This window comes from Bombyx mandarina, chromosome 12 (assembly GCF_030267445.1).
Source record: "Bombyx mandarina strain Sakado chromosome 12, ASM3026744v2".
Taxonomy (NCBI): Eukaryota; Metazoa; Arthropoda; class Insecta; order Lepidoptera; family Bombycidae; genus Bombyx; species Bombyx mandarina.
Genome location: NC_143219.1, coordinates 2,759,095 through 2,785,057, shown reverse-complemented (window position 1 = coordinate 2,785,057; position 25,963 = coordinate 2,759,095). Strand labels below are relative to the sequence as shown.

The window sequence follows — 25,963 nt, the reverse complement described above, 5'->3', positions numbered from 1 at the left end:
TGCCAAATGTCAAATAATTATTGCATTTTCCCATAAATGTTCATTTTCACAAATGATAAAAATTTAATAAACTACCAATATTACACGTTTAAACTTGAAAAAATAATACATCAATATAAAATATAGGTAGCTTCTATCCTCGCGTTCAAGGGTAAAAGTCATAGAACTATAGTTGTTCACAGCTTTATTGTTCTCTATTAGTGATTTTTACTCTAAGCAAATACATTCATCATAGACTATCACGTAGTTTCATTTCACATTCACAATAATGCCATAGATTACACACAATTTTAGTTTTGCGACTGTCGACTGATCAAGTTGGTTTTACTTTGTTTGTTTAGATACCATGAAATTATGGCGTAAAATTTAATATCATTAGAACGTACCTATGTTGTGATTGTGTGTATTTTAGCGGGTGATTGTATCGTCATCATCATCATCATGTCTACGAGTTCGGGAGATGAATTACACGACCAGTACAAAGTGAGTGCATTGCTGTTTTTTTTTTGTCAAATTCACAATTAATCATTATTTCTACCCACATTTCTATTTCTCACTCATCCAGTGCCCTTGTTTCTCAAATTGCTGAAAACTGTAAGAAGAGAATCGTAACAATAAATCAAAATAAAGGCTTAACAAATTGCGTCACATTGTTATTGTTTTCACGCATTCGTAATCAGGGATTCAAAAGACACTAACATTTTATTTTAACTCGATTACACTAAACACTTTTTTCGTGCAAACATAATTTTCATTTCCGATTTGCTGGAAATATCAATCAAATATTTTACTGTATAAAGCATTGCAAACACCAGGAATTTAGAACAACCACCAATATATATAACTTTAATATATATTCTATATAATTTACAAACAAAGAAAAATATAATAATAAATCAGGATAGTTTTGTATCCTATATGTCAGGATAGTATAGATGTAGTAAATAAAAAACTTTACTGGCTGTAATGGAATTATTTTGTTAAGATAATTGGTAGTGCTGGTAATTCTTGACAAGATAATTAAACTAATATTGAGTTTTGTAGGGAGTTTTGAGTAACATGCATTAATTTAAGAAAAAAAATTACATCATCAACTTTAATCATGAAATGTAATATTATATTGTGATAATAACATGGTCTAAAAAATAAAATGGGCAGTATGAAAAAAATAATAAATATTTCTTTTATAAACACTTTGACTTGGACAACTATTGCTTATGCAGTCCGAATAGTTAAAGTTAATTAGATGCATAGTTTTCATTTCTTCTATAAATGTATCTGTTCTTTGGGTAATATAATGTTGCAAAGGCACATCAGTGTACAATCTCCCATTGAGAGCCCAAGAACTGTCAGAACAAACTCAGTCAAAGTTAGTACTCCGTATCCATGTTATTTTTCTTAAAAACTCTTATTGCTGTGGTGTGGCAGTATTTTAAATCCATAATTGGATTTACTTGTACAGTTAAATCTCGCATTGATTATTACCAATGTGTATGGTACCACAATATATATAGTTATATATTAGTATAAATATAGTTATTTAAAAATTAAATTAAGTTTATGACTTGCGAAAACTGAGGAATATCCTATACTGGATTTGTTTTCTAGGCAATTTAGAATAGTTTTATTTTTATTTAACACATTGATTACCTTGTAGGTCAACTGTACCTTACAAGGTGTACTGAAGTAATTATGTTGATTTCTGTCTTCAATCTTCTTACTAAGGTGCCAGAACGTCTAGTAGACTCTAGGAAAGACGAATCTGAAGATTAGAAATAGATTCATTCTCAATAGAACCTAAGAGACCTATAGAGATAAATTTCTAAGAGATCAATTTAGAGATAAATTTAAGAGACCTAAATGTCTAAAAAATACATTAAAAACCAAAGAAGGCAAAGTTAGGTAGTCTAGGCACTCAATTATAGAAATTGACATCATTACTTCAGTGCGCCACATAGGGCAAAAATGACCCACATCACAGTTAACGTGTTAATAAAACTGCATGGTTCTGGTATAATAAAACTTTGCAGTCATTGTCTTCTTCTTCTTCTTCTTCTTCTTCTCTGTCGTTTCCTCATTACTGAGGGTCGTGACCACCTTGGTCCAGTTTTTGCACCAGCTTCCTCCAATGCTGCCTGCATTCGGCCTGCTTAATGGCGCCCGGGACGCTGGTGTTTGTGGCCTCCCTGATAATGTCCGTCCACCTGGTTGGCAATCTTCCTCGACTTCTCTTTCCTTCCACGTGACCTACAACTATGAATTTTTCCAAGTTCTCAGGATTTGTCTAATTTGTTATTATATTTTTTTGGTCTGATGACCTAGTCTACAAGATCCTCGCGCCTAGGGGGCGCGCGGTTTATTTTAGGGCTCTATCAACTAAATTACTCCCCTGCGCTCTCGCCCTAGCGGTTCGGAAATCTCCCCGAGGTCAAAGCCCGGTCAAGGTAAGGACGCCTGGCCGATGGAACTTTCGAGGTGAATCGAATGATCTGGACGTCGGCCGTCTCGGCACGGCAGCCGGCCAGGCCGTCCAGGTGATGCCGCTAGTGTCCCGGGATGCCCGCTGGGTCAAAACCAGCCTATCAGGTCAGGACGCGATATATCGCCAACCGGCTACTCTTATAATGATTTTACTCCTGGACGGCGCGCTAGAGTGCTGGTGGCGCGCCGCGCGGCCTCTGTACTCTTAGGTCGCTCCGTGACCTTCATCAGTTCCGACTTAGGCCCGCCGCCTACAGGGGCCGGGACGTACGCTCGTACTGTCTCTTGCGCCTTCCGGCTCGACGGCAACGCATTTGGTGCGAAGAGAGTAGAGCCCTCCTTCTATCGTTCCGCCGCCTCCTGCGAGATGGTGAACTCGCAGAAGTCGAGCGTCATCTTCCAGGACGAGTTGCTGCCGAGCATCGTAGCTACGACTGATTCTCTCGCCAAGTCGAGACCCTTTCTGACGTTTGCCAGAAGAGCCGGCCGTCGCCATCAGCCGAGGGCTCAACTTTTTGAAATGAGCGCGGAAGCTGTTCCGACTGTACAAGTCAAGACAGGTACCTCAAGCTAATAACCAAGATCTTGGCTCGGATGCCTCCGTCACGAGGTAGGCACGTGACGGCTGCGCTCGCCGAGGCCCGTGAAACAAAAGTTAAAATAACACTTTCAATATTTTCTGTTTTTATTCAAGAAAAAAAAATATTTCAAAATTCGCCACACTAAATTAATGTTGACGAATGCAAAACAAGTTTATTTATTTAATGAAAGTAAGAAATTAATTAATAAACACAGATGTACATATTTGTTTACACAATAGTGTATGTTTAATAAATAAATTATTTACTAAATTTCAGAAAAATAAGACTGACTGCGAATCCCGCAGGCAGATACAATTTTTCTAATGAAATATAATACGTACTTAACAAAATTAAATATTTACAAATAACTTCCACGGTAAAGGAATAACATCTTGTTAGAAACTCGCAAAAATAGTAATTTACGTAACTACTGGTGGCAGGGGCGTCTTGTGTACCCGCCAGGGTAGGTAGGTACCACTGTCCTCTATTTCTGTCTTGAAACAGTAATGCGTTTCAGTTTGAAGGGCGGGGCAACCGTTGTACTGTAAAACTGAGTCTTAGAACTCTTATTTCCTCAAAGTGGGTGGCGGCATTTATGTTGTTGATATGTATGGGCTCCCGTGACCACTTAACACCAGGTGGACCATGAGCTCGTCTACAAATATAAGCAAAAAATTACCCTCCTGACTGAGAACGTACTCGTTCACTTGTCGCGATGAAGCTGTCCTAGGGGCTACTAGTGATCCCAAAATATATTGTGAGTTGCGTGCGCTCATATAGCGGCAATATCTCGCTTTTTCTCTCACGCACAGGCCATACCAGTAATGAGGTCATTGAAAATTATGAACTTGGTTGTTATCTGAGTACAATCACCACGTTTTATCATATTATTTTTCTGTAATTTGTGAATGGTGTGTTCGAAACATAGCAACCCTATTTTCCTCACCGCGGCGGCAGCGGGGGAGAGGCGTGATGTGACAGAATAAAACTACGTGCATCGACGAAAAAGCGCAATCATTGTCGGTCCCGTAAAACTGTATTAACTTTGATCCGATTAATAAACCAGCTTTAAATACAGTCCACTTTTATTCGTATAAGCCTTGCACCCAACATCTCATCGCAACGGCGCCAACATATGGTCCTTCGAGCCGGATTTCGATTTGACGGTTGTTACCAGCACTGGCTTGAATTTCGAGACACTTATATTTCTTTGGTTCATGAAAACGATACCCTTGATAGTATTAATAAGTATCACTATTTAAGAGCTTCTCTTCATGGAAGCGCTGCTTTAGTAATCAAAAGCTTAGATTTTAAAGCAGATAACTACTCTTCTGCGTGGACTCTTCTCTGTGAGCGTTATGACAATAAGCGCTTACTTGTCAACAATCACGTCCAAACTCTTTTTAATGTTGACGTCATACAAAAAGAATGCAGTAGGAGTTTACGACACATTGTAGATGTAACCAACAAAAATCTTAGAGCCTTAGCCACATTGGATCAACCTGTCGAACATTGGGACACTTTGGTGATTCATATGATGGCCTCTAAATTGGACAGCATCACTAGTAGGGGCTGGGAAGAGCATCGTAATACTCTCAGCGACCCTCCAACTCTAAAAATATTTACTAAATTCATTTCAAATAAAGCCGATTTATTGGAAACGTTAGAGGACGCGCGTCGAATCAAATCTAAAAATGAACATTTTAAGCTTAAAGCACTAACTACCATTAACAAAAATAAAACAGTTGCGTGTCCGTTATGTAATCAGGAACACTTCCTGTACGCGTGCGAGTCTTTTAGAAGTTTATCGATTGAAACACGTATTAGGAAAGCAAAAGAGCTTAGAGTGTGCCTTAACTGTCTGAGGCCTGGACACACTGATTCTCAATGTAAGCTTAGCCATTGCAAGTACTGCAAGTTAAAACACAACACGCTTCTTCATTATAAGAAGCAAACAGCCGCAGTTGAAACCGTTGTCGTGTCAGCCACGGCAACTGATACTTCATCACACGTTTTACTCTCTACGGCGTTAGTTCAGGTTTTAGACTCTAATGGGCAAACGCATACTGCACGTCTTCTTTTAGACAACGGGAGTACTGCTAACTTTATTACGGAGGATCTCTGTCATAGGCTTAATTTGAGAACGAAGCGTGTGGATTACATAGCATGTGGTATCAGCAATAAAACCTCCGCGTGTAATGAATCGTGTTTGATAAGCATACGTTCATTAGATGGCAACCACAACTTTAACATCAATTGCTATCTCTTGAATAAAATTACGAACTCTTTACCCTTAGCATATTTAGAAAATAAAAACATAAATATACCATCGGGAGTATCTTTAGCGGATCCAACTTACCATATTCCATCCTCCATTGACATATTGGTCGGAGCAGATGTTTTCTGGAATGTCTTAGGTACAAACCGTATTCAACTAGGCAAAAATAAACCTGTTCTTTTTGAAACCAAACTTGGCTGGGTAATTTCTGGTTCCCTCTTAAATAAGACTAACTCTAAAGATTTACATTGCTTATTAAGTTGCGATTCTTCAAAGATCGCCACAGATCTTACTAAATTTTGGGAGCTAGACTCTATACCATCTTCAACAATCCACGATTTAAATAGTCATCCGTGTGAAAAGGTGTTCACTGAAACTACAACGCGAGACGGACGCTTTAACGTGACTTTACCTTTTCATGAATCACCAAAATGTTTAGGAGACTCGTACTATATGGCCAAGCACCGGTTCCTTTCACTCGAAAGGAGACTAAAATCAAACAAGACATTTAGAATGCTATGCGGTAGCTTTATGCGCGAGTATCTCGATCTTGGTCACATGAGTGAAAATATCCACAATACTAACAATAACGTGGTTCAGTATTTCCTTCCTCATCATGGTATTTTAAAGGAATCGAGTACAACTACAAAATTGCGAGCAGTCTTCGATGCATCTGCTCGTACATCGATAGGTAAATCACTAAATGATATTCAGGTAGTAGGCCCCACGATACAAGATGATTTATTTTCAATTTTAATACGATTCGACAACATCTGTATGTGGTCACGGCCGATATAGAAAAAATGTATCGACAAATTTCATTAGACAATTCTCAACGCCCTTTACAACAAATTTTATGGAGATTTAATCCTTCACAACCCATAAAGACGTACACACTAAACACATTAACTTATGGCATGGCCTCAGCTTCTTTTATAGCAACCCGATGTCTTATACAGCTAGGCAATGAAGCTCACGATGACGATGTTAAGCGCGCTATATGTCATGACTTTTATGTTGATGACTACTTAGGTGGAAGTCACACCATTCACAGCACCATAGAATTGTGCAGAAAGATTAAGGTTGCCCTCCAGTCTGGACAATTTAATCTTCGTAAATGGCATTCCAATAGTTCTGAAATTCTCAGAGCTCTTAGTGATACTTCGAATGATAACGCAGATTGTGTAGATCTGAGTTCCAACGAACACTCGAAGACTTTAGGTCTTAATTGGAAATGTCGCGCTGACAATTTATACTTTTCGATAAATTTGTCACCTTCACTCATTATAACAAAGCGGTATATCTTGGCTACCGTAGCCCAAATATTTGACCCGCTTGGCTTAGTTTCGCCTTGCATTGTAGAAGCTAAGCTTTTGCTGCAAGATCTCTGGAAACATAAATGCTCATGGGACGACGAGATCATGGAACCTTTAAAGAAGACATGGCTTAACTTTGTTAAAACCTTACCTCATCTCAATGATATTCTAATTCCGCGCTGCGTCATTTCTCAGCCGATTGGAATACAGCTTCATGTTTTCACGGACGCATCGGAGAGAGCCTACGGCGCATGTGTTTATGTTCGAAGTGAGACGTCAGACGGATCCATAAAAACCATTCTTTTAGCATCAAAAAGCAAAGTAGCTCCTATAAAAACTACTACGATTCCAAGACTGGAACTTTGTGCCGCCATGCTTGGTTCCAAATTATGTGAAAAGATCACCATGACTTTAACATTAAAAGTAGAAAGGTGTTCATTTTGGTCGGACTCAACCATAGTTCTCGGTTGGATTGCCTCTTCTGCAATTCATTTGAAAAAATTCGTAGCTCATCGTGTGTCTGAGATACAGAAAATCTGCGCTGGACACGAATGGCGGTATGTCCCTTCAAAGGAAAATCCAGCAGACTTGGTATCTAGAGGATTGAACGCTAGTCTTTTACGTAATTCCGCTTTATGGTGGTCGGGACCTTCATTTTTAGCTCAGGACCCATCACACTGGCCAACTAACCCAAATTATACTGATCATCTTCTAGAAACTGTTCATGCTTTACACATAAATCAAGGCTCTTCAAAAAATTGTATATTGTCAAATCTAATTCAGAACACATCTAGATTTTCTAGGTTAATTCGCGTGACATCTTATATCTATCGTTTTATATCTAATTGTAATCATAAACATTTACAAAAAGGGAGGCTAACTGACTTAGAATTAAGAAATGCAACAAACCATTTATTATTTGTAGCTCAGGAAGAATCGTTTTCTGCAGAGCGTTCTCTTTTAATCGCTGGTAGGCCTTTACCGATTAAAAATAAACTTATTTCTTTGTCACCTTTCCTCGATAGCGATGGGTTGATGAGAGTTGGCGGTAGACTCAACAATTCAGATTACGAATTTAATATTAAGCACCCAATTCTTCTCCACGCTAACCATCGTTTAACTAATCTAATATTTGAAATGTTACATCTTAAACATTTACATTGTGGTCCTAAACTCTTATTAGCAATCACTAGGCACAACTATTGGCCCATTGGTGGCAATAATTTAGCTAAAAAGGTTGTGCGAAACTGTGTGACGTGTTGCAGATTTAAGGCTACTACTGTTCAGCCACCCATGGGGGATTTACCAATTACTCAACGTGTGCACCTGGAATATCCCTTTCTTCAAACTGGCGTTGATTACGCTGGCCCAGTGTTGGTAGCAAACCGGAAAGGTAGAGGTTCTAAACTAATAAAATCATACATCTGCGTGTTCGTATGTTTGGCAACAAAGGCCGTACATTTGGAGCTTGTCTCAGACCTGTCCAAGGATGCATTCATTGCTGCTTTGAATAGATTTACTGCGCGACGCGGGAAGCCACAATCAATTCTGTCTGATAATGGTACCACCTTTGTTGGAACGTTCAATGAATTATCCAAACTTCTTAGTCGTACCCTTCCTTCCGATTTGGCAGAGCAAGAGATTAAATTTTCTTTTATACCGGCATACACACCACATTTTGGCGGACTTTGGGAGTCAGCCGTTAGGTCTACGAAATATCACTTGCGTAGAATTTTAGGGCTAACACATCTCACATTTGAAGAAATGACGACTTTGTTAACTCAAATTGAAGCCATTTTAAATTCAAGGCCTCTCATTCCTCTGTCAGATGATCCTTCGGACTATTATCCTCTCACTCCAGCTCATTTCCTAATAGGACGATCTTTAATCTTTGTACCTCAGCCTGATTTAACAAATCATTCAACTTTAACCTCTCTTAAGAGATTCCAGCGTATCGAGTACCTTAAGCAGCATTTTTGGCAGCGATTCTCCAATGAGTACGTCGTGTGGCTACAACAAAAAATGAAATGGCCGACTCAAAAGGGAGACTTAAAAGAAGGTATGATGGTTGTCATCAAGGAGAAGGGACTACCACCTCTTATGTGGCTGCTCGGACGCATTATTCGCCTTTGTCCTGGACGAGATGGAATTACACGTGTGGCAGATATCTTAACCAAGAAAGGTGTTATACGACGCGCTTACAATAACATATGCCCGCTACCAGTCAATATTTGAAGTTCTTCAACCCGGGGAGCATGTTCGAAACATAGCAACCCTATTTTCCTCACCGCGGCGGCAGCGGGGGAGAGGCGTGATGTGACAGAATAAAACTACGTGCATCGACGAAAAAGCGCAATCATTGTCGGTCCCGTAAAACTGTATTAACTTTGATCCGATTAATAAACCAGCTTTAAATACAGTCCACTTTTATTCGTATAAGCCTTGCACCCAACATCTCATCGCAACGGCGCCAACAGGTGTTTATAAATTATTATTGTTCCCAGCTGTTGATGAAACTGTTTTGGGTTACAATTGAAGTGGGCCGTTATAAAGTAGGTACCTAAGCTTCGACTTCATATCTAATAGTGGGCTGTGCTAGTATCGTGAAGTCTGTAGACTTTTTTATTGTCCTTGTAGGCAGACGAGCATATGGCCCGCTTGATGATGAGTGGTTAGCGTCGCGACTTTAGCAATGCCAGGGGCAGAGCCAAGTCCCTGCCTACCGTAAATTTCAGCATCCACCACGATAAACACCGAGGGAACCGTGATATTGTGCAGACATTTAGTGCAATCATTAAATTAGGATGATCCACACACGTAATTTCGGATCCTCCCAATCCACTAAAGGTGCTTTTAGGTACCCTAAGCACCGGTCATCGTTCTCGTCGAACGCGTCGCTTGCGACGAAGGGGTCGACGAGTAAATTAACCCACAGACACAGCCTACTGAGTTTCTCGCCGGATCTTCTCAGTTGGTCGCGTTTCCGATCCCGTGGTAGATTCTGTGAAGCACGGCTCTTGCTAGGGTTCGTGTTAGCAAACAACGTCAGGTTTGAGCCCCGCGAGCTCACCTACTAGTTCGGAAAATCTAGAATAACCCCTCGAAGTTACTAGAATAGGTAGGCAAAAAAAAGATAATCCATTTTAAAAAACGGTTCGACATTCTTATTGGTATTTGTTTTCCAAGTTGTATTCCTAACAGATTTATCGACCGAGACAAATAAGTTTTGAGAATGAGGCGGGAGTAGTATTAGTCTTGAGTCTTGAGCTGACTGTTATTTATTTGTAAGCACTATCTTTGAATTAATATGCGAAATCCTCATCCCCGAACGTGGCAGCAAAGAATCGACATAAATATTTGATTTTTTTTTCTTTTTTATTTTTATCCAGGACTTGTTCACGCAAGACGGAGTACTTCTAAAGACCAGTGTCGGTCGGCCGGTCTCCGATTTCAACTCAATCGGGATGCTCTGCATTGTACAGAACGCCGACGGAACTAAATGCATAGAATGGAGACCAAACGACTTGATCACCATCGATTCCGACACTCAAGATCAAGAATGGGCTGTTGTTAATACCGTTGGTATGTCCGTTGTTATTCGACACCTGAAAACATAACTAGCTTAACTATAGTTTTAAGTTGACATCTGATGATTGAAATGATGATTGAATTGAAACGATTTCCTTGATGACGGAATAATAGTTAAAAGGAAATAAACATGGCAGCGATTCGAGGGTATGGGATAGAAATATACTACTTTAGTGTCGTTATCCAAGTAGACCAAACGCAGATCTTGAGATCTCTCGAGCGGCTACTGGAGCCCATACATCAAATGTAGCAGTCCACATAGAGACGTAGAGACCGACCTTGATCGGAGTATCAATACTATGAAATGACTATCACGTCTTTCAGTCCGGAACTTTTCTGTTGCTGGTCTGTCGTGCTGTATATTTCTGTTTAGCTGTTCTTGTTTGAAGAAATTCATTAAAATGCTGATATAATCCTCATAACGGCCGATTCAGGTCGATCGTATTCACGTGTTTCCATCGACTCTGGCAATTGCTTAATTGGGCGGTGAGCTTCGATTAAGTAAAAAATACAAACCCAAACCGTGTCCCAAACTGTCTCGCATCATTACCCCACCCATTTTTGGGTGCAACTCTTTCTTAAAGCTTGATAATTAATGATTTAATTGTGATCGATGGATAGGTCGCAGACAACGGACCCTAAGCGGTAACATAACATCGGATTACGCGAATCTTCGGGCGCGCATCATAAAAATACCCCTAGACGATTTAAAAACGTTTCGCATCACCCGTAACAACCAACAAATGCAGTTCTCGACGAAACCGGGAGTCTGGCAGAATACGTTCTATTTCCAACACGGAAACGCCGAGATATTCGTGGCCTATCTAAAGAATCATCTTAAGACCGCTAAAACAAGACACGACAGGAACACATACATGGTGGTTGAACCTAACGACGAGTCCCAGGTCTTGAATAAATCGTTCGCCGAATTAGATATATTTACGGAGAATACGACTGATGTCGTGTGGAATTTGGTTTCTAATTTCAAACAGAGGCCCTACGAAACTACCTTGGAAGCGTTTTCAAAACTAACGGATATCGGTAAGTGGTTGCGAAGTTCTCGTTCTAGCTTTCTGGTGGCGGGGGAATGAATCTATCCTGTACTGTACTATGATTACTTTTATTTATCCAGAAAACTACAAATTATAAGCAACCTTTGCATGAATCGAGATTTAATTTTATTGGTAAACGTGTCGTTGGATATTTGGTTGGTTGGATATACAATTGACTACAGTATTGCGCCAAATATACGCACGTTCAATATATATTATCGAAGCCGTTATATCACTAAAGATTGTCAGGCAGAGCCAAGCCGCTGCCTACCGTTAAGTACTCTCCACAAGCCTCGTTTGAAGAAGGGCATGTCATAGCGCTCGGGAAACACCGTGGAGGGGAGCTCATTCCATAGCCGGATGGTACGTGGCAAAAAATATCTCTGGAAACGCACTTTCAACGAACGCCCACTGCGTAGGTATTTCGGGTAGTATGGATGTAATTTTTTTAAATATTTACTAACAATCACGCCACGTTAACTGGTCCCGTGATAAGTTCGTAAAGAACTTGTGTTACAGGTACTAGATAACGGATATAAATGTAAGATTTTTATTATACACATACATATATTTAATATACATCCATAACCCTGGAAAAGACATTTATATTTATCATACAAATATCTTCCCTTGGCGGGATTCGAACCCGCGACCCCTTGTGTAGTGACCATATCACTTACCACTACACCAGACGGCCGTTAGTCGTTTTTAGTTTTCGTTAGTCGTTTTTGCTGTTACATTGCCATAAGGATGTCAGTCTTACAGGATGCAAGGTCATGGATTGGCAAACGAGAATAATAAACTAGTGGGAGGGCTATCACGAACATATGGATTTACTAGTTATGCGTTTTTTTATTTTTTATTATTGCTTAATGGATGGACGAGCTCACAGCCCACCTGATGTTAAGTGGTTACTGGAGCCCATAGACATCTACAACGTAAATGCGCCACCCACCTCGAGATATTAGAGATATTGAAGTCGTCGTGGCCTAACGGATAAGACGTCCGGTGTATTCGTGTTGAGCGATGCACCGGCGTTCGAATCCCGCAGGCGGGTACCAATTTTTCTAATAAAATACGTACTCAACAAATGTTCACGATTGACTTCCACGGTGAAGGAATAACATCGTGTAATAAAAATGAAACCCGCAAAATTATAATTTGCGTAATTACTGGTGGTAGGACCTCTTGTGAGTCCGCGCGGGTGGGTACCACCACCCTGCCTATTTCTGCCGTGAAGCAGTAATGCGTTTCGGTTTGAAGGGTGGGGCAGCCGTTGTAACTATACGGGAAACTTTAGAACTTGTATCTCAAGGTGGGTGGTGCATTTACGTTGTGGATGTCTATGGGCTCCAGTAACCACTTAACACCAGGTGGGCTGTGAGCTCGTCCACCCATATAAGCAATAAAAAAAAAAAAAAAAAAAAAAGATATAAGTTCTAAGGTCTCACTATGGTTACAACGGCTACCCCACCCTTCGAACCGATACAACAACTTCGACCTAATGCTTTGAGGTTCTCGTGATGTCTAAGGTCTATGATAAGCGGCTCGATCACTTGCAACGAATACGGATAATAGAAAAAGAACAGAGTGTACAGTTGACTTATTTAACTAGCGAAGTCTGAATTAAATTCCTGTGAGCGTCTACTGGTAGTCGCGTGTGGGATCTCGCACGTATTTCGCCACATTTCAATCAACTCCACAAACATCTCATTTCATTACCGGCAGTAAAATGATGGTAGATGTATAAGTCGAAAATTTTTGTGTGTCCAGTCTACTACGGCAATGAGGATGTAAACGGGAAACGAGACGTTTCAGAGGAGGTTGCTGACTTATTGACTAAAAGCATGAGCGCTCTCGAGGACACGACCTCGGTCACCAGGAGCGACGAGTACGAGGTCATCAGCGTGAAGCCAACGTTGCCTCCCAGACCGTGTATACCCAGGTAACTGGATCCGACTACGTGCTTCTGGTTCTTAAAACGCTGACTGCCATGTAGGTCACCGGCTTAGCCCGCTGAGTTTCTCGCCCGATCTTCTCAGCGGGTCGCGATTCCGATCCGGTAGTAGATTCATTCGCGAAGCAATTGCTCTTGAGTTGTTAGGTCTCCTTCGGAGGCGCTCGGGCAGCTGTTAGCAAATCCCGCCCCTCCTGGCTGAGCCTTTGCTCGCCCACCTGTCCTGGTGAAACCAGAAAGGCCTCCGGGCCACCAGTAATTTTTCAATCATAAAAAAATGTCACGGGTGCCCTACGCGGCGCAGTGTAGTAATTTTTATTTATTGCTCAGATGGGCGGACGAGCTCACAGGCTACCTGGTGTGCGGTGATTAGTGGCTACTGGAGCCCATAGACATCTCCCACGTAAATGAGCCACCCACCTTGAGATATAAGTTCTAAGGTCTCAGTATAGTTACAGCGGCTGCCACCCACCTTTCAAATCGAAACGCATTACTGCTTCACGGCAGAAATAGGCGGGGTGGTGGTACCTATCCGTGTGGACTCACAAGAGGTCCTACTACCAGTAAATCGATGAGATTAAATCAATTATTTAATGTATGTTTTAGTCTTTTAGGTCTCTTAGAAATAGATTCATTCTCGGTATCTTCGAATTCGACTTTCCCAGAGTCTAATAGATATTCCGCGCCTAGTAAGAAGATCGAATAAAGAAATCGACATAATTACCTTAGTGCGTGTCGTAGGGCACATGGCAGTCAACGTGCTAAATACTGTCACGGACAAAATTCAAACCGAAAAATATTCTTTTGATATGCTGATTAGGGTTGTCGATTAAGGCGAAGTGGTCACCACCGGTCAGAGTTACTACAACATAAAAAAGACAATTTATTTTAGAGGTTCGCCACTGTCCACTGAAAAATGGGACGCCTTGCAAGACGCGGACGGTAGGATCGTGGAGGTGGAGGGAGTCAAGCAACTCATATTCAGGGGAGTGAGTAAGATTTCTCTTGACTTTAATTCTGGAGACTGGGCGTGACTCGTGGTTTTTTTAAGTTGAAACAACTGATATTGCTGGCCACTTGTCGTACTGTTACATCCCTAGCTTGGACAGAATGAGGTAATTAGAACCAAATTGTAATGGTGGGTCTTAATATCAAAATCGTATTTAAAGCCTTGCCTAAGCTTCGCCTTTACGTGGACGGTCAATCGGTGTTAATCCACAGAGCGACTAGTTTAATATACTGTATTCTTTTAATCATTTTGAGGAAAATAAGAAAAAAAACACCGAATTTCCTATAACAGCACGTTGGTGATAGGTCCGGTATTAACCTACCACAGTGGTACCTGGTTTGCCAAAAGCTTAAAAAATTCACTTAGACGTCGCGCAATCGCAAATATATACAATACAACAAACAAACTTACAGATGCCCATCACGAATACCTTACCAAATTCACAGTAAACATTTCAGGGCGTGGCACATTCTATACGCAGCACCGTATGGAAGTATCTCTTGGACTATTTCCCCTGGAAGATGACGCATGCAGAATTAAAAACGTTACAGAAGAGAAAAACCGAGGAATACTTCTCTATGAAACTCCAATGGAGGTCAGTGACCGAGGGGCAGGAGAATAGGTTCTCTGAGTATAGAGACAGAAAAAGTTTGGTCGAGAAGGACGTGAACAGAACGGACAGGACTCATCCGTTCTTCGCGGGGGACAACAACCCCCACTTAGCCGTGCTCCAGGACATCCTGATGACCTACGTCATGTACAACTTCGATCTCGGGTACGTGCAGGGAATGAGCGATATATTGGCGCCTCTGCTGCTGCTGTTAGGAAACGAAGTGGACAGTTTCTGGTGCTTCGTCGGCTTCATGGAGAAAATTGTAAGTGATTTTTTTTATGAATTCGGGTTTTATCGATGCGCCGGCAGAGCGTGTGGGTCTGAATGCAGTCATATACGTCCACGTACATGTCGAAGTCTCAGGCTTAAACCGGATCGAATCATTGCTCGGTGGTGCTTATCCGTGCAATTCTGCAAGTTGATAATGAGCATGTGCTAAGTAAATACTTCCTTTAAAAATCTGGTGTCTGATAGTCGCATCACATAAACCTCGAGTTTCAAGGATGTGGTGGCATTCATCTTATAATATCTATAAGCCCCGGCAACTACTTAACACCCAGTGAGCCGTGAACTCGTACACTCGTCTAAGTAATAAAAAATATAATCCTATCTATACTGGTGACATATTTTGATTTGTTCATTATTGAGATAGATCTGTTGTACTGATTTTAGGCTTCGAATTTCGACATGGACCAGGCCGGAATGAAGCACCAGCTCCTGCAGCTCCAGCAGCTGCTGATGTTCGCTAGCCCGGAGCTGGCCCAGCACCTCTCGCAGAAGGACTCCGGGAACATGTACTTTTGCTTCCGCTGGCTGCTTGTGTGGTTCAAAAGGGAATTCTCACATATCGATATCATGAGGTTTGTTTCGTTAATTTTTTTATGGTGATTTTTATGACCAATGTGGTCTTGAGTGTGCCCGGATCAGTTCTTTCTATTTACAAAAATAGAAAAATCGTTACCGTAAAGATAAGAAACAAACATAGGTTATAACCTTTTTTATTCGATAAAAAAAAGTGTTTAAAATAAATTCATACTACGTAATCAATATAAACACGTCTTACGTGTTTTACACATACAGTTGGACAATCTGTAATAATCTGTATCATTTGATAATTATTTCAGGCTATGGGAAGTGTTGTGGACGGGGTTGCCATGTGCAAATTTTCATTTGTTGATATGCGTTGCCATATTAGATGCAGAAAAAGAAGTTATAATTAGTCGAGATTACGGTTTCACTGAAATATTAAAGGTATTCAACAATTTGACTATTACTTAACTTTTGGTGCTCCAGTTGATCCGGAACATGTAGACAAAATTAAGTGAATCCCATTTTCACCTCGACAATGATGATTTAAAACTTAATTTGATATCAATCAAATTTATTAAAGAGAGTGTCAGGACATAATTGAAAAAAACTGCCCATAATTGAAAAAAGCTATTGAATTGTGTAATTTTTTCACAACCCAAAGAGGCAAGATCGGTTCCAATCCGTGCAACCACATTACACGCCCAACTACCGGTACTCAAAGTACACATATGTATAGGTCTTATATGAATTTACACTCAAAATATGAACTCTAGAGGGGAAGTTGGGAAGTTAGATAGGAAAATTTTATCAGAATAATAAATATTGAACACTGATCTGTGGTGTAGCCCAAGAGTGCTGGAGTCGCAAACCTATTTATGGTAATAATTAGTCGGGCTGAAGATTATTTTAAAAAAAATGGAGACAGTTCTGTCTTCGTTTTTACAATAAAAAAAAAACAATAAAAAAACTGAATCAACATTAATATTTTGACATTTCCTTTCAGCATGTGAACGATCTATCGATGACTTTGGACGTTGACAGGGTACTAAGTTCAGCCGAAGGCATATATCACCAGATAGTTTCAGCCCCGCATTTGACAGATCAAATCAGGATAGTCTTAGGAATCGAGCCATTGAATCTGTCAATGTCAAAAAGTTCCGACCCCGAGCCCTCTACCTCTACTCTACCCTCTACCAAACCAAGTCAAGTTGAGCTAAAGGAGGGCAACGGTAATACCATTTTTGGCCAAGAAATGGACGAAGTTATGTATCAAATAGGATTAGATATGAATTTTTGAGTGGTGATTATATTATGTACATGTACATACAGTTGGCTATAGTAGATCGAAGACGCTTTTTAGGTTTGCCATATTCAAGAAAAACTTGAATTATGATGTTAATTATTAGTAAGTAATCAGAACTAAGACATAGTGAGTGACAAATTAGTCACAAAACAATTAATACTACATTACGGATTATTATTTCAATAATTTTGAATTGTATTGAATGTGGCAAACATTCGTACAAATAACATACGACAAAATATACATGTAGTGGGTTGTGTATTGCTGTGATATGAAAGTAATTTTACTAATGATTACTTTAGCTAGCATAGTTTATTGTTTTTGGAATGCACTCTTAATACAGACAAACGTATAATATGCACCAAACATGCAAATTAACTGCTTGATAATCATTAATAACACTTAGTAACTTCAAAATTGCTTTTTAACGAATGTGATGAAGAGTTTCTGACCTTTATGTTATTGCTTAGCTATATAATCTTTTAATTTTAATGAAGCTTCAAAGCTAACCACAAAATGCACTATAACTCATTTATAGCTAGCTAATGTGTGTATGCATTTACCTAGTTCAGAGGTAAATAATAAACGGTAGTGTTGTTTTTTCAGTTTTCTACATGCTTAACTGTTTTGTAAATAACGTTGAGAAATTAGAAATGATAGTTAAATATATAGTTCTAGCATATTAATAGATTCATAATGATGTTTCTTTGTTAAAAAACATTGTTTTATTTTTCTATTTCAGGATGTAGTCGTATATAATGGATTACGAATAACAATAGTTACGAAAACTGTATGGGCTCTACTCGCCTGAGATACACTGTATCAAAGAATACTAACAGATGGTGTAATGCAAGAATTAATCAAGAAATTTGCAAGAACGGATGATGCAGATGGATTTTTAGTCGATTTCTGAGTAGGTATGCCTATTAGATTCCTGTTCTTTAATTGACCATTTGTTGGTTATTTCTTGCATTAAACCATACGCTAAAACATGACTGCATTATAATAAGAATGATATTTTATATTTTTCTAAGAAATAAAAATATGTCATACGTAGATAATCTATTCGTTGGTTGAATGTACAAATTTTTTATTTTTAATAAATTGGTACAGGATGGATATTTTATAAATTTGATAGTTCCAGTGGTGCTCGATTCCAACTAAACAATGAAAATGTAAAAATTATCTTTAGATTAGAAAAAACATATATTATTTTCTTAATGCGCTTTTGAATTTGAAAAGATTTATGTTTCAATACATCATGTTTAGTGCTAATCATTTATAGGTGAGGAATTGTTAATAAATTAATACAAAAAAAGAAAACCTAAAATTTATTATTGTAAATCATTTTAAATATCCAGCACTTGTTACTTTTTTATTACCTTTTACACATATTACAATGTGTTGTCTATTTTTTTAAATTAAAGTATCTCTTTGTTATTTTAGTACTTGTAATTTTAATGGCGAATAATAATTTTAGTGCACACCGTATTTTTATTTAAATAAATGTTTTTTATCAACAGACTATTTGGTTCCAAATTTTGTGACTATCCTTGAACAAAATAAGAAATTTATGGCTGTCAGTTTCCTCAGTCATGTGTTTCGGCTTGAAGTAGAAAAGCCAAAATTCTTATGACCCTAAAACAAAAATGGTAACTTTAACTCATTTTACACTCGTCCTAAGGCTGGCTGTGCAAATGTTTCATAGGGCGCACTAAAGCACAGTAACATTAACAGTAACGTAATGTAAGTAACAGTAACATTAACAACAACGATAGGGCCCTTTTTAGGTTATTCTTTTTTTTCTTTCAATATGGCAGTCTGCTTCTTTTTCCTTTTTTCCATTTAATTCCTCCTTGCTCAAAGGAAAAATGCCAGAGGCATGGAACAGGGGTTTTGTTTTTAAAAAAAGGCGACAAAACCTTATTGAAGAACTACAGGCCCATAACACTGCTGAGCCATGTCTATAAGCTGTTCTCGAGAATCATCACGAACCGTCTCGAACGCAGGCTTGATGACTTTCAGCCTACCGAACTAGCCGGTTTCCGAAAAGGCTTTAGCACCATAGACCACATACATACGCTGCGACAGATTATACAAAAGACCGAAGAGTATAATCGGCCACTATGCCTGGCGTTTGTGGACTATGAAAAGGCCTTTGATTCCATCGAAACTTGGTCGGTCTTTAGATCTCTCCAGCGGTGCCGTATTGACTATAGGTATGTCGAGGTGTTCAAGTACTTGTTTAATAACGCCACCATGTCAGTCCGAGTACAGGAGCATTGCACGAAGGAAATCACGTTAAAGAGAGGAGTAAGACAGGGAGATGTTATATCTCTGAAACTGTTTACCGCTGTCTTAGAGGATTCCTTCAAGCTCCTGGAATGGCAAGGACTTTGCATCAATATAAACGGCGAATAGATCACACACCTTCGATTTGCTGACGATATAGTGGTCAGGGCTGAGTCGCTGGAAGATTTGGGGCAGATGCTCGGTGACCTCAATAGAGTTTCCCAACGAGTGGGCCTTAAAATGAATATGGATAAAACGAAAATCATGTTCAATGTCCATGTTAAGCCCACCCCAATAACTGTTGAGAACTCTACTCTTGAAGTTGTAGACGAATATATATATACCTGGGACAGGCAGTCTGATTAGGTAAGTCCAACTTCGAGAGAGAGGTCAGTAGGCGGATCCAACTCGGCTGGGCAGCGTTCGGTAAATTAAAAAATGTGTTCTCGTGTAAAATCCCTCAGTGCCTTAAGACAAAGTTATACAACCAATGTGTGCTACCAGTGATGACTTACGGTTCCGAGACGCGGTGCTTCACAAGGGATCTTTTTAGGAAGCTCAGTGTCACGCAGCGAGCTATGGAGAGGGCTATGCTTGGTATTTCTCTACGTGACCGAATCAGAAATGAGGAGATCCGTAGAAGAACCAAAGTTGCTGACATAGCCCGTAGGATTAGCACGCTGAAGTGGCAGTGGGCAGGCCACATAGCGCGAAGATCGGACGGCCGATGGGGCGGAAAGATCCTCGAGTGGAGACCACGGACTGGCAAGCGCAGTGTGGAACGGCCACCTACGAGATGGACCGACTACCTAGTAAGAACCGCTGGGTCACGTTGGATGCAGGTGGCAACGGACCGGCCGCGCTGGAGATCACTTGGAGAGGCCTATGTTCAGCAGTGGACAATGGGCAGGCTGAGATGATGATGATGATAAATCTGCTTCTTGCGATGCCATTGTTGCCAGTGTTGAGTGTACAATCATAGGATCTGCACTTTTTGGCAGGAACGCGATGCTCCCCGAGCATTTTTCCAGAGCTCCTTGCAATGTCAAGTCATAATCATCCCCAGTTGACACGACGGGAATACCAAAGGCCCTTAAGCTAAAAGGTGCGAAAACCAACCTAGATAAGAGTCAGACCTCGTGTCTCAATCGTTTTGTTTGCAGATTCTGGCCTAGATCATGGAATAGGTCAAAATTTGCAGTCGATGTATTTGTAGTGATCTCAGTCAATGTTTTAGTGTAAAATAAAATAAAAGTCATTTTGTGTGTGATATTTTTATGAGATGATTTTGAGGGTATGATTTGGTTTTCGTTTTGTCACATATCATGATATTCAATTACAATACGGGCCACCAAGTGTTAAGTGGATACCGGAGCCCATAAACACCACAATAATGCCCTCATGCACCTCATCTCATTCGAGATGAATTCAGTGCTGTTTACGATGTACATGGGAAGAGATAGCGTGGTGTTTTACTAGGCCAAGACAGACAAGTAGACTCCTAAATATTAATAGATAGCCGGTTATAAAACCAATTTACAATTTCATAAAAATAGTGGTACATGAATTGATCTTAGCAATCCGTAGTATACAATAAAAATACGATTTAATTGGGTACTTTACACAATATATGTAATAAATACTACTATTATTGATCAATAATACTTATAAAGTCATAATACTCATATTTACTTGTGTGTGTGATTTCAAATGTACATTCAGTCCATATCTAGTTTGGTATGATTTATCGCACAAGTGACAATGAAAGTTCTTAACCCCAGTATGAGTCAAAGAGTGCCTCTGCAGTTCAGATTTGGAGAAAAACCTTTTCCCGCATGTATCACATCGGTATTTCTTTTCTTTTAAATGATTCTTACGTATGTGCGAACTTTTAGAGCTCGAGGAAATAAATGTTGCATTGCAAACTTCACATTTGTAGTTTCGTGTTCTTTTGTGATTCCATAATACGTGTGAATTGAGACTTCCCGGAACTTTGAACTTCTTGGGGCAGTATTTGCAGCTGTACGATCTTTCGTCACCATGGGTTAACATGTGGATTCTAATGTAATTTGGGGGGTAAGACCTACCGCATTGGTCACACTGACGTAGCACTCTCTCCGTTTTAGTTTTACTTTTATCTCTGTTTGGCTGGCAGGTATGCATACTTAGTTCTTCCTCATTGAGAAAGCCATCCCAACAGTTTTCACACAAAAACGGTGTCAAGTGAAGTTTTCTGTGTAGCACCAGAGATCTGAAGTCTTCAAATTTGTCACTGCAATAATCGCAACTCCTGCCAGCTCCTTTTGTGGGATGACTATTAGTACAATGTTCATTTAATGTTTTAATACAATTAAATTCCTGTTTACACACAGCGCAGTATATTGTTACAAGTTCCTCTTTAACTTTCACTTTTGTCTTGAATTTTTTCTTTTTTCTGTTATAATTTTTTTTATTTTCATCATAAGATTCACTTACAGCTTCGTAATTATCGTTTGTATGGTTTAAATCGTTATAGTTTTCTATTAATTTTCTATAGCTTGATTCTATTAGGACTTTGAAAGAATATGTGATGGTTAGTTGGTGAGCACAGCTGATGCAAAGGTTTTCAGAAAGTAGGGGATCTTCTGTTACCTACAAGAAGAATAATAATCGTTTATTGCCAGCAAAAATCGAGAACATTACAAAGCATTATTATGTCACAAAATTTATTAACAAAAGAATAGAGTCACAATCCTAAAATTTAACATCACCTTCATCGGTATCTGTATTCCTTGTAAAATTCCGTTCTTTTTTTAATTAAATGTAGTATTTACGATCAGAACGATTCAATGAATTCAATGAATATTTTCCAACTAATAATTTTGAAACTATGGTAACTTAATTATATTATGAGTAATACCTGATAGCTATAGAAATTCAGCAATATTTCCGCAAACTGAACGTCTCGTCCTCCTATGGAAATTGAAGAACTAATGGATCTCATGTCTGTAGAACTACCCAAACAAGTACGGCATTTGTCTTTATAATTCATTGTTTATCCAAATGTTTCATAAATAAATTTTATACTTTACTAGATTTTATACTTTAAATAGATTCATTTCTTTTCATTGCAATTTGAATAAATTGTTTATTTACTTTACCATTACACTTTCTTTTACTTCATTTGTTTGACGGGACAGGCAAAGATAATACAGTCTATACAGGCAAATATTTCATCACAAAAGACTATAAGACTGTAGTCATGTTTATTGTTAAAAAATTGAAGTGGCAGCAAATTAAATATAACTGAATAAATTGAAATCGAGTTATTTTGATTCGAACTCTTATTTCAAATTTAAACCTGAAGAAACATTGAATTACTACAATAATTACATACATACTAGAACAATTCATAGATAATAACATGGTGACAGTTGACAATTGATGCGTGACAGTTGGTGTGGTGACAGACAAAATGTTTTCACAGCGTGATCTGCCTGAAGAAAATTTACAAATCAGTAAAACAGTCATAAATAACCGTCGTCGGAGGCGTAAAAGGAAAACAGCACAAAAAAACAAACAATTAGGTAACAAAAGAGATTTCCAAAATCTCAAACGGATACATTTCGGTCTTACAATGTCATCTTGGGCAGAGAATTTCACAACTGCAGCGACTTGGCAATTGAAACACCAAATCGCTTATTGGAAGTCAAAAGCGAAGGCATTGGAATATGAAAACAAACTACTACATGATATTATTAAGAAAAATTACACAAGTGACCTTCCTATACAGAAACAAAATGTCAAGAAAGAACAAAGCTTGAAACACGAGTTTAATATCGACGACGAAGAAATTTGCGAAGAAAATAATGACATTGAAGTGAGCGAGGAGTTTATACAGTTTTTGAAAGATAATGCGAAGTTCAAAGAAGACGCTAGACTGGAACGCGAAAAGTTAAAAACCAAGTTAGATTCAGTAAATCCCCAGGATGCAAACGTGTCTGAGCCTTCTAACAAAGCAGAGAGGTCTGAGGAAAAATTAAAGGCCTTGTATGGAAAGGATTGGCAGAGGATGTGTGCTTTAGAGATGTCACTAGAATGTGATTTTTTAGATTCCTGTGAAAGAGATAAACCAATGCATTGGCCCAACATACCATTCAATTTCAATTTTAGTTGATTTTATATACTAATCATAAAGTACAATTTTATGTTTATGTAAAATAATGGATGTGGTTCATATAGACTCAGTGTAAGAAATATTTTCTTATGTTTATTTTTTAATAATGCAATAACTACAAATTTACGCTTATTACAATGTGTCCCATAGCTAAGAAAATTTTTAAATAGAGAATTAAATAGATTTAAACTGTTTGAAGTTTGTACCTCATAAAACTACAATGTTATTTCTTTAGGTATTTTGTCTTTTTTTATATTAATCTCGAATGTTCAGTCTCGGACAATGTGTAGACTTCTAACATGACATGTAAAATGTTACGAATGTAGGGAGATTGTTTGTTTTTAGATTAACTGGGTTTATATTATTCAAATTGAACTTTTTGTATAAGATAGTAATTAATTAGATTAATAAAATAAAATAGAATAAAATGTCAAAAATTATTTCATAACACAACTGCCCATAAAAGGACTGACTTTTCAGAGCTCATCTATAATACTTAAACACCTGAACTTTGATGTTGTGATGATTGTAGGGTATTGATAAAATGCTTACAACATCTTGAGTGCATTGGTTACGAATTGCTTTGGCAGTCATGTTTTGAATCTTTTGAGGTTAGTTAAATATTAATTATGTAACTTAATTGTTTAGTTATTCTCTGGGTATTGACCTTGGCACCTGTACTGTGGATCTGGTTTTAATTTACAGTTGAGGTGACAATGTTGTTTTAACTATAGTTAATAAAGGAGTGTTTCTGGTGAACTGGGGCGATCAAAACACTTCTCTGTTTTTAAATACTACTGTTGTCAATGTGTCAATTGTGTTTAAAATGGGAGAAAATCTTTGCTTGGGTTCATTAAATGCAACTTATTATCATTTAACTTCAATGAGATTGGCTAAGATTCAAAATCGAATTTAAACTTAAAATGTTTTGAAAAGTTTATTTATATTATACATAAGATTTTTCTGCGAATAAAACTTCAAAAAAAGTTATTATACTGATCATTTTTATTGAACCTTGGTTCGTGATTTTACTGTCCTACGGGTGTGCGAAAGAACAAGATATTCTACAACAGATTTTTACAAATACCTTGGAAAAAAATCACAAAGGTAAGTACATTTATTTGAGCAGCAGTTATGACTAGAGTTGCCACCTTTTTTTTGCAGATACATAGGTTATTATAGGAAAAAAAGTACACCCCTGATTACTCTCTTTAGACAACCCATACCCTGGGCCAGGAAGGTCAAGTACTTGGGCGTTACCCTGGACGCATCGATGACATTCCGCCCGCATATAAAATCAGTCCGTGATAGTGCCGCGTTTATTCTCGGTAGACTCTACCCCATGATCTGTAAGCGGAATAAATGTCCCTTCGGAATAAGGTGACACTTTACAAAACTTGCATAAGGCCCGTCATGACTTAGAGTGTGGTGTTCACTCACGTGGCCCGCACACACATAGACACCCTCCAATCTCTACAATCCCGCTTTTGCAGGTTAGCCGTCGGAGCTCCGTGGTTCGTGAGGAAAGTCGACCTACACGAAGACCTGGGCCTCGAATCTATCCAGAAATACATGAAGTCAGCGTCGAAACGGTACTTCGATAAGGCTATGCGTCATGATAATCGCCTTATAGTTGCCGCCGCTGACTACTCCCCGAATCCTGATCATGCAGGAGCCAGTCACCGTCGACGCCCACGTCCTTACGGATCCATCAGATCCAATAACCTTTGCATTAGACGCCTTCAGCTCTAACACTAGGAGCAGGCTTAGGGACCCCGGTAACCGTACTCGTCGAACTCGACAAAGAGTTCGCCGTGCAACCTAACCCATGAATCAGCTCGCTGAGTTTCTCGCCGGATCTTCTCAGCGGGTCGCGATTCCGATCCTGTAGTAGATTCATTCGCGAAGCAGCTGCTCTTGAGTTGATAGGTCTCCTTCAGAGGAGCTCGGGTAGCTGTTAGCAAATCCCAGCACTCCTGAGCCTTTGCTCGCCCAGCTGTCCTAGTGAAACTGGAAAGGCCTCCGGGCCACCAGTAATCCTTCAATCATAAAAAAAAGAAAAAAGTAGGTACATAGTATTAAAATAAAGTAAAATTTAAATTTTATTATTATTATGTTTAAATACATATTTTCGACATCGATTGAGCAATCGATGTACCTATTTCGCTTATCGAAAAAATACATATAAATAAACTTTTCAAAATCCCAAAGAAACCAAATCATGCCAAATAAAGTATTTTCGTGTACCTACTTTATTGTTTACACAAAGTATAGAGGACAATTACCTGAAATAACGTACAATACTTTATTATGAAGTACGGGTGCCAACACTAGTTATGACAACTATACTCGACGTAGACGATGACTAATTAGGCAGTAGGGCATAAGAAAGAGCCCTATTCTCTTTCCGCACCAACCAGGGACCGCTATAGAAATCTCGCTTGAGCTTTAGGCCTAAATGTTTCGGTTCGCTTCTGTATGTCGGTTTTGGGACCGGCGAAGAAGACCCAAGATAATGTGTTAGCTG

At 39.0% G+C, this 25,963-nt stretch overlaps 3 protein-coding genes across 5 annotated transcripts; 2 read left to right on the top strand and 1 right to left on the bottom strand.

The window, feature by feature from the left end:
* Window positions 1–208: 208 nt before the first annotated feature.
* Window positions 209–18,512, top strand: Tbc1d15-17 (TBC1 domain family member 15/17). 3 transcript variants are annotated; one of them, XM_028175069.2, is made up of 10 exons: window positions 209–483; window positions 10,046–10,238; window positions 10,866–11,285; window positions 13,070–13,241; window positions 14,146–14,242; window positions 14,721–15,137; window positions 15,548–15,735; window positions 16,000–16,126; window positions 16,689–16,914; window positions 17,731–18,512. In XM_028175069.2, the coding sequence occupies exons 1-10, from the start codon at window positions 442–444 to the stop codon at window positions 17,745–17,747; spliced, it is 1,899 nt and encodes a 632-aa protein (XP_028030870.2). In that variant the 5' UTR covers window positions 209–441; the 3' UTR covers window positions 17,748–18,512. The 3 variants fall into 3 exon arrangements, with proteins under 3 accessions (XP_028030870.2, XP_028030867.2, XP_028030869.2); XM_028175066.2 differs by having other exon boundaries at window positions 210–483; window positions 16,689–16,946; XM_028175068.2 differs by having other exon boundaries at window positions 210–483; window positions 16,689–16,985.
* Window positions 18,513–20,538: 2,026 nt separating this feature from the next.
* On the bottom strand, window positions 20,539–22,409 carry LOC114243545 (uncharacterized). The gene is made up of 2 exons (XM_028175070.2): window positions 22,180–22,409; window positions 20,539–21,911 (listed from the first exon to the last, which is right to left on the bottom strand). The coding sequence occupies exons 1-2, from the start codon at window positions 22,309–22,311 to the stop codon at window positions 20,946–20,948; spliced, it is 1,098 nt and encodes a 365-aa protein (XP_028030871.2). The 5' UTR covers window positions 22,312–22,409; the 3' UTR covers window positions 20,539–20,945.
* Window positions 22,410–22,681: 272 nt separating this feature from the next.
* LOC114243496 (gem-associated protein 8) lies at window positions 22,682–24,426 on the top strand. The gene has a single exon (XM_089732073.1). It carries the CDS (start codon window positions 22,735–22,737, stop codon window positions 23,434–23,436), a length of 702 nt encoding a protein of 233 aa, XP_089588199.1. The 5' UTR covers window positions 22,682–22,734; the 3' UTR covers window positions 23,437–24,426.
* The last annotated feature ends 1,537 nt before the right edge of the window (window positions 24,427–25,963 follow it).

Bases quoted from the DNA above. Each gene is read 5' to 3' on its own strand.
- Tbc1d15-17 (XM_028175066.2), top strand. From the start codon at position 442: ATGTCTACGAGTTCGGGAGATGAATTACACGACCAGTACAAA. The intron at 484-10,045 runs GTGAGTGCATTG...ATTTTTATCCAG, and splicing joins AATTACACGACCAGTACAAA to GACTTGTTCACGCAAGACGG. The intron at 10,239-10,865 runs GTATGTCCGTTG...ATCGATGGATAG, and splicing joins GGCTGTTGTTAATACCGTTG to GTCGCAGACAACGGACCCTA.
- LOC114243496 (XM_089732073.1), top strand. From the start codon at position 22,735: ATGTTTTCACAGCGTGATCTGCCTGAAGAAAATTTACAAATCAGTAAA.
- LOC114243545 (XM_028175070.2), bottom strand. From the start codon at position 22,311: ATGAATTATAAAGACAAATGCCGTACTTGTTTGGGTAGTTCTACAGAC. The intron at 21,912-22,179 runs GTATTACTCATA...TTCTTCTTGTAG, and splicing joins TGAATTTCTATAGCTATCAG to GTAACAGAAGATCCCCTACT.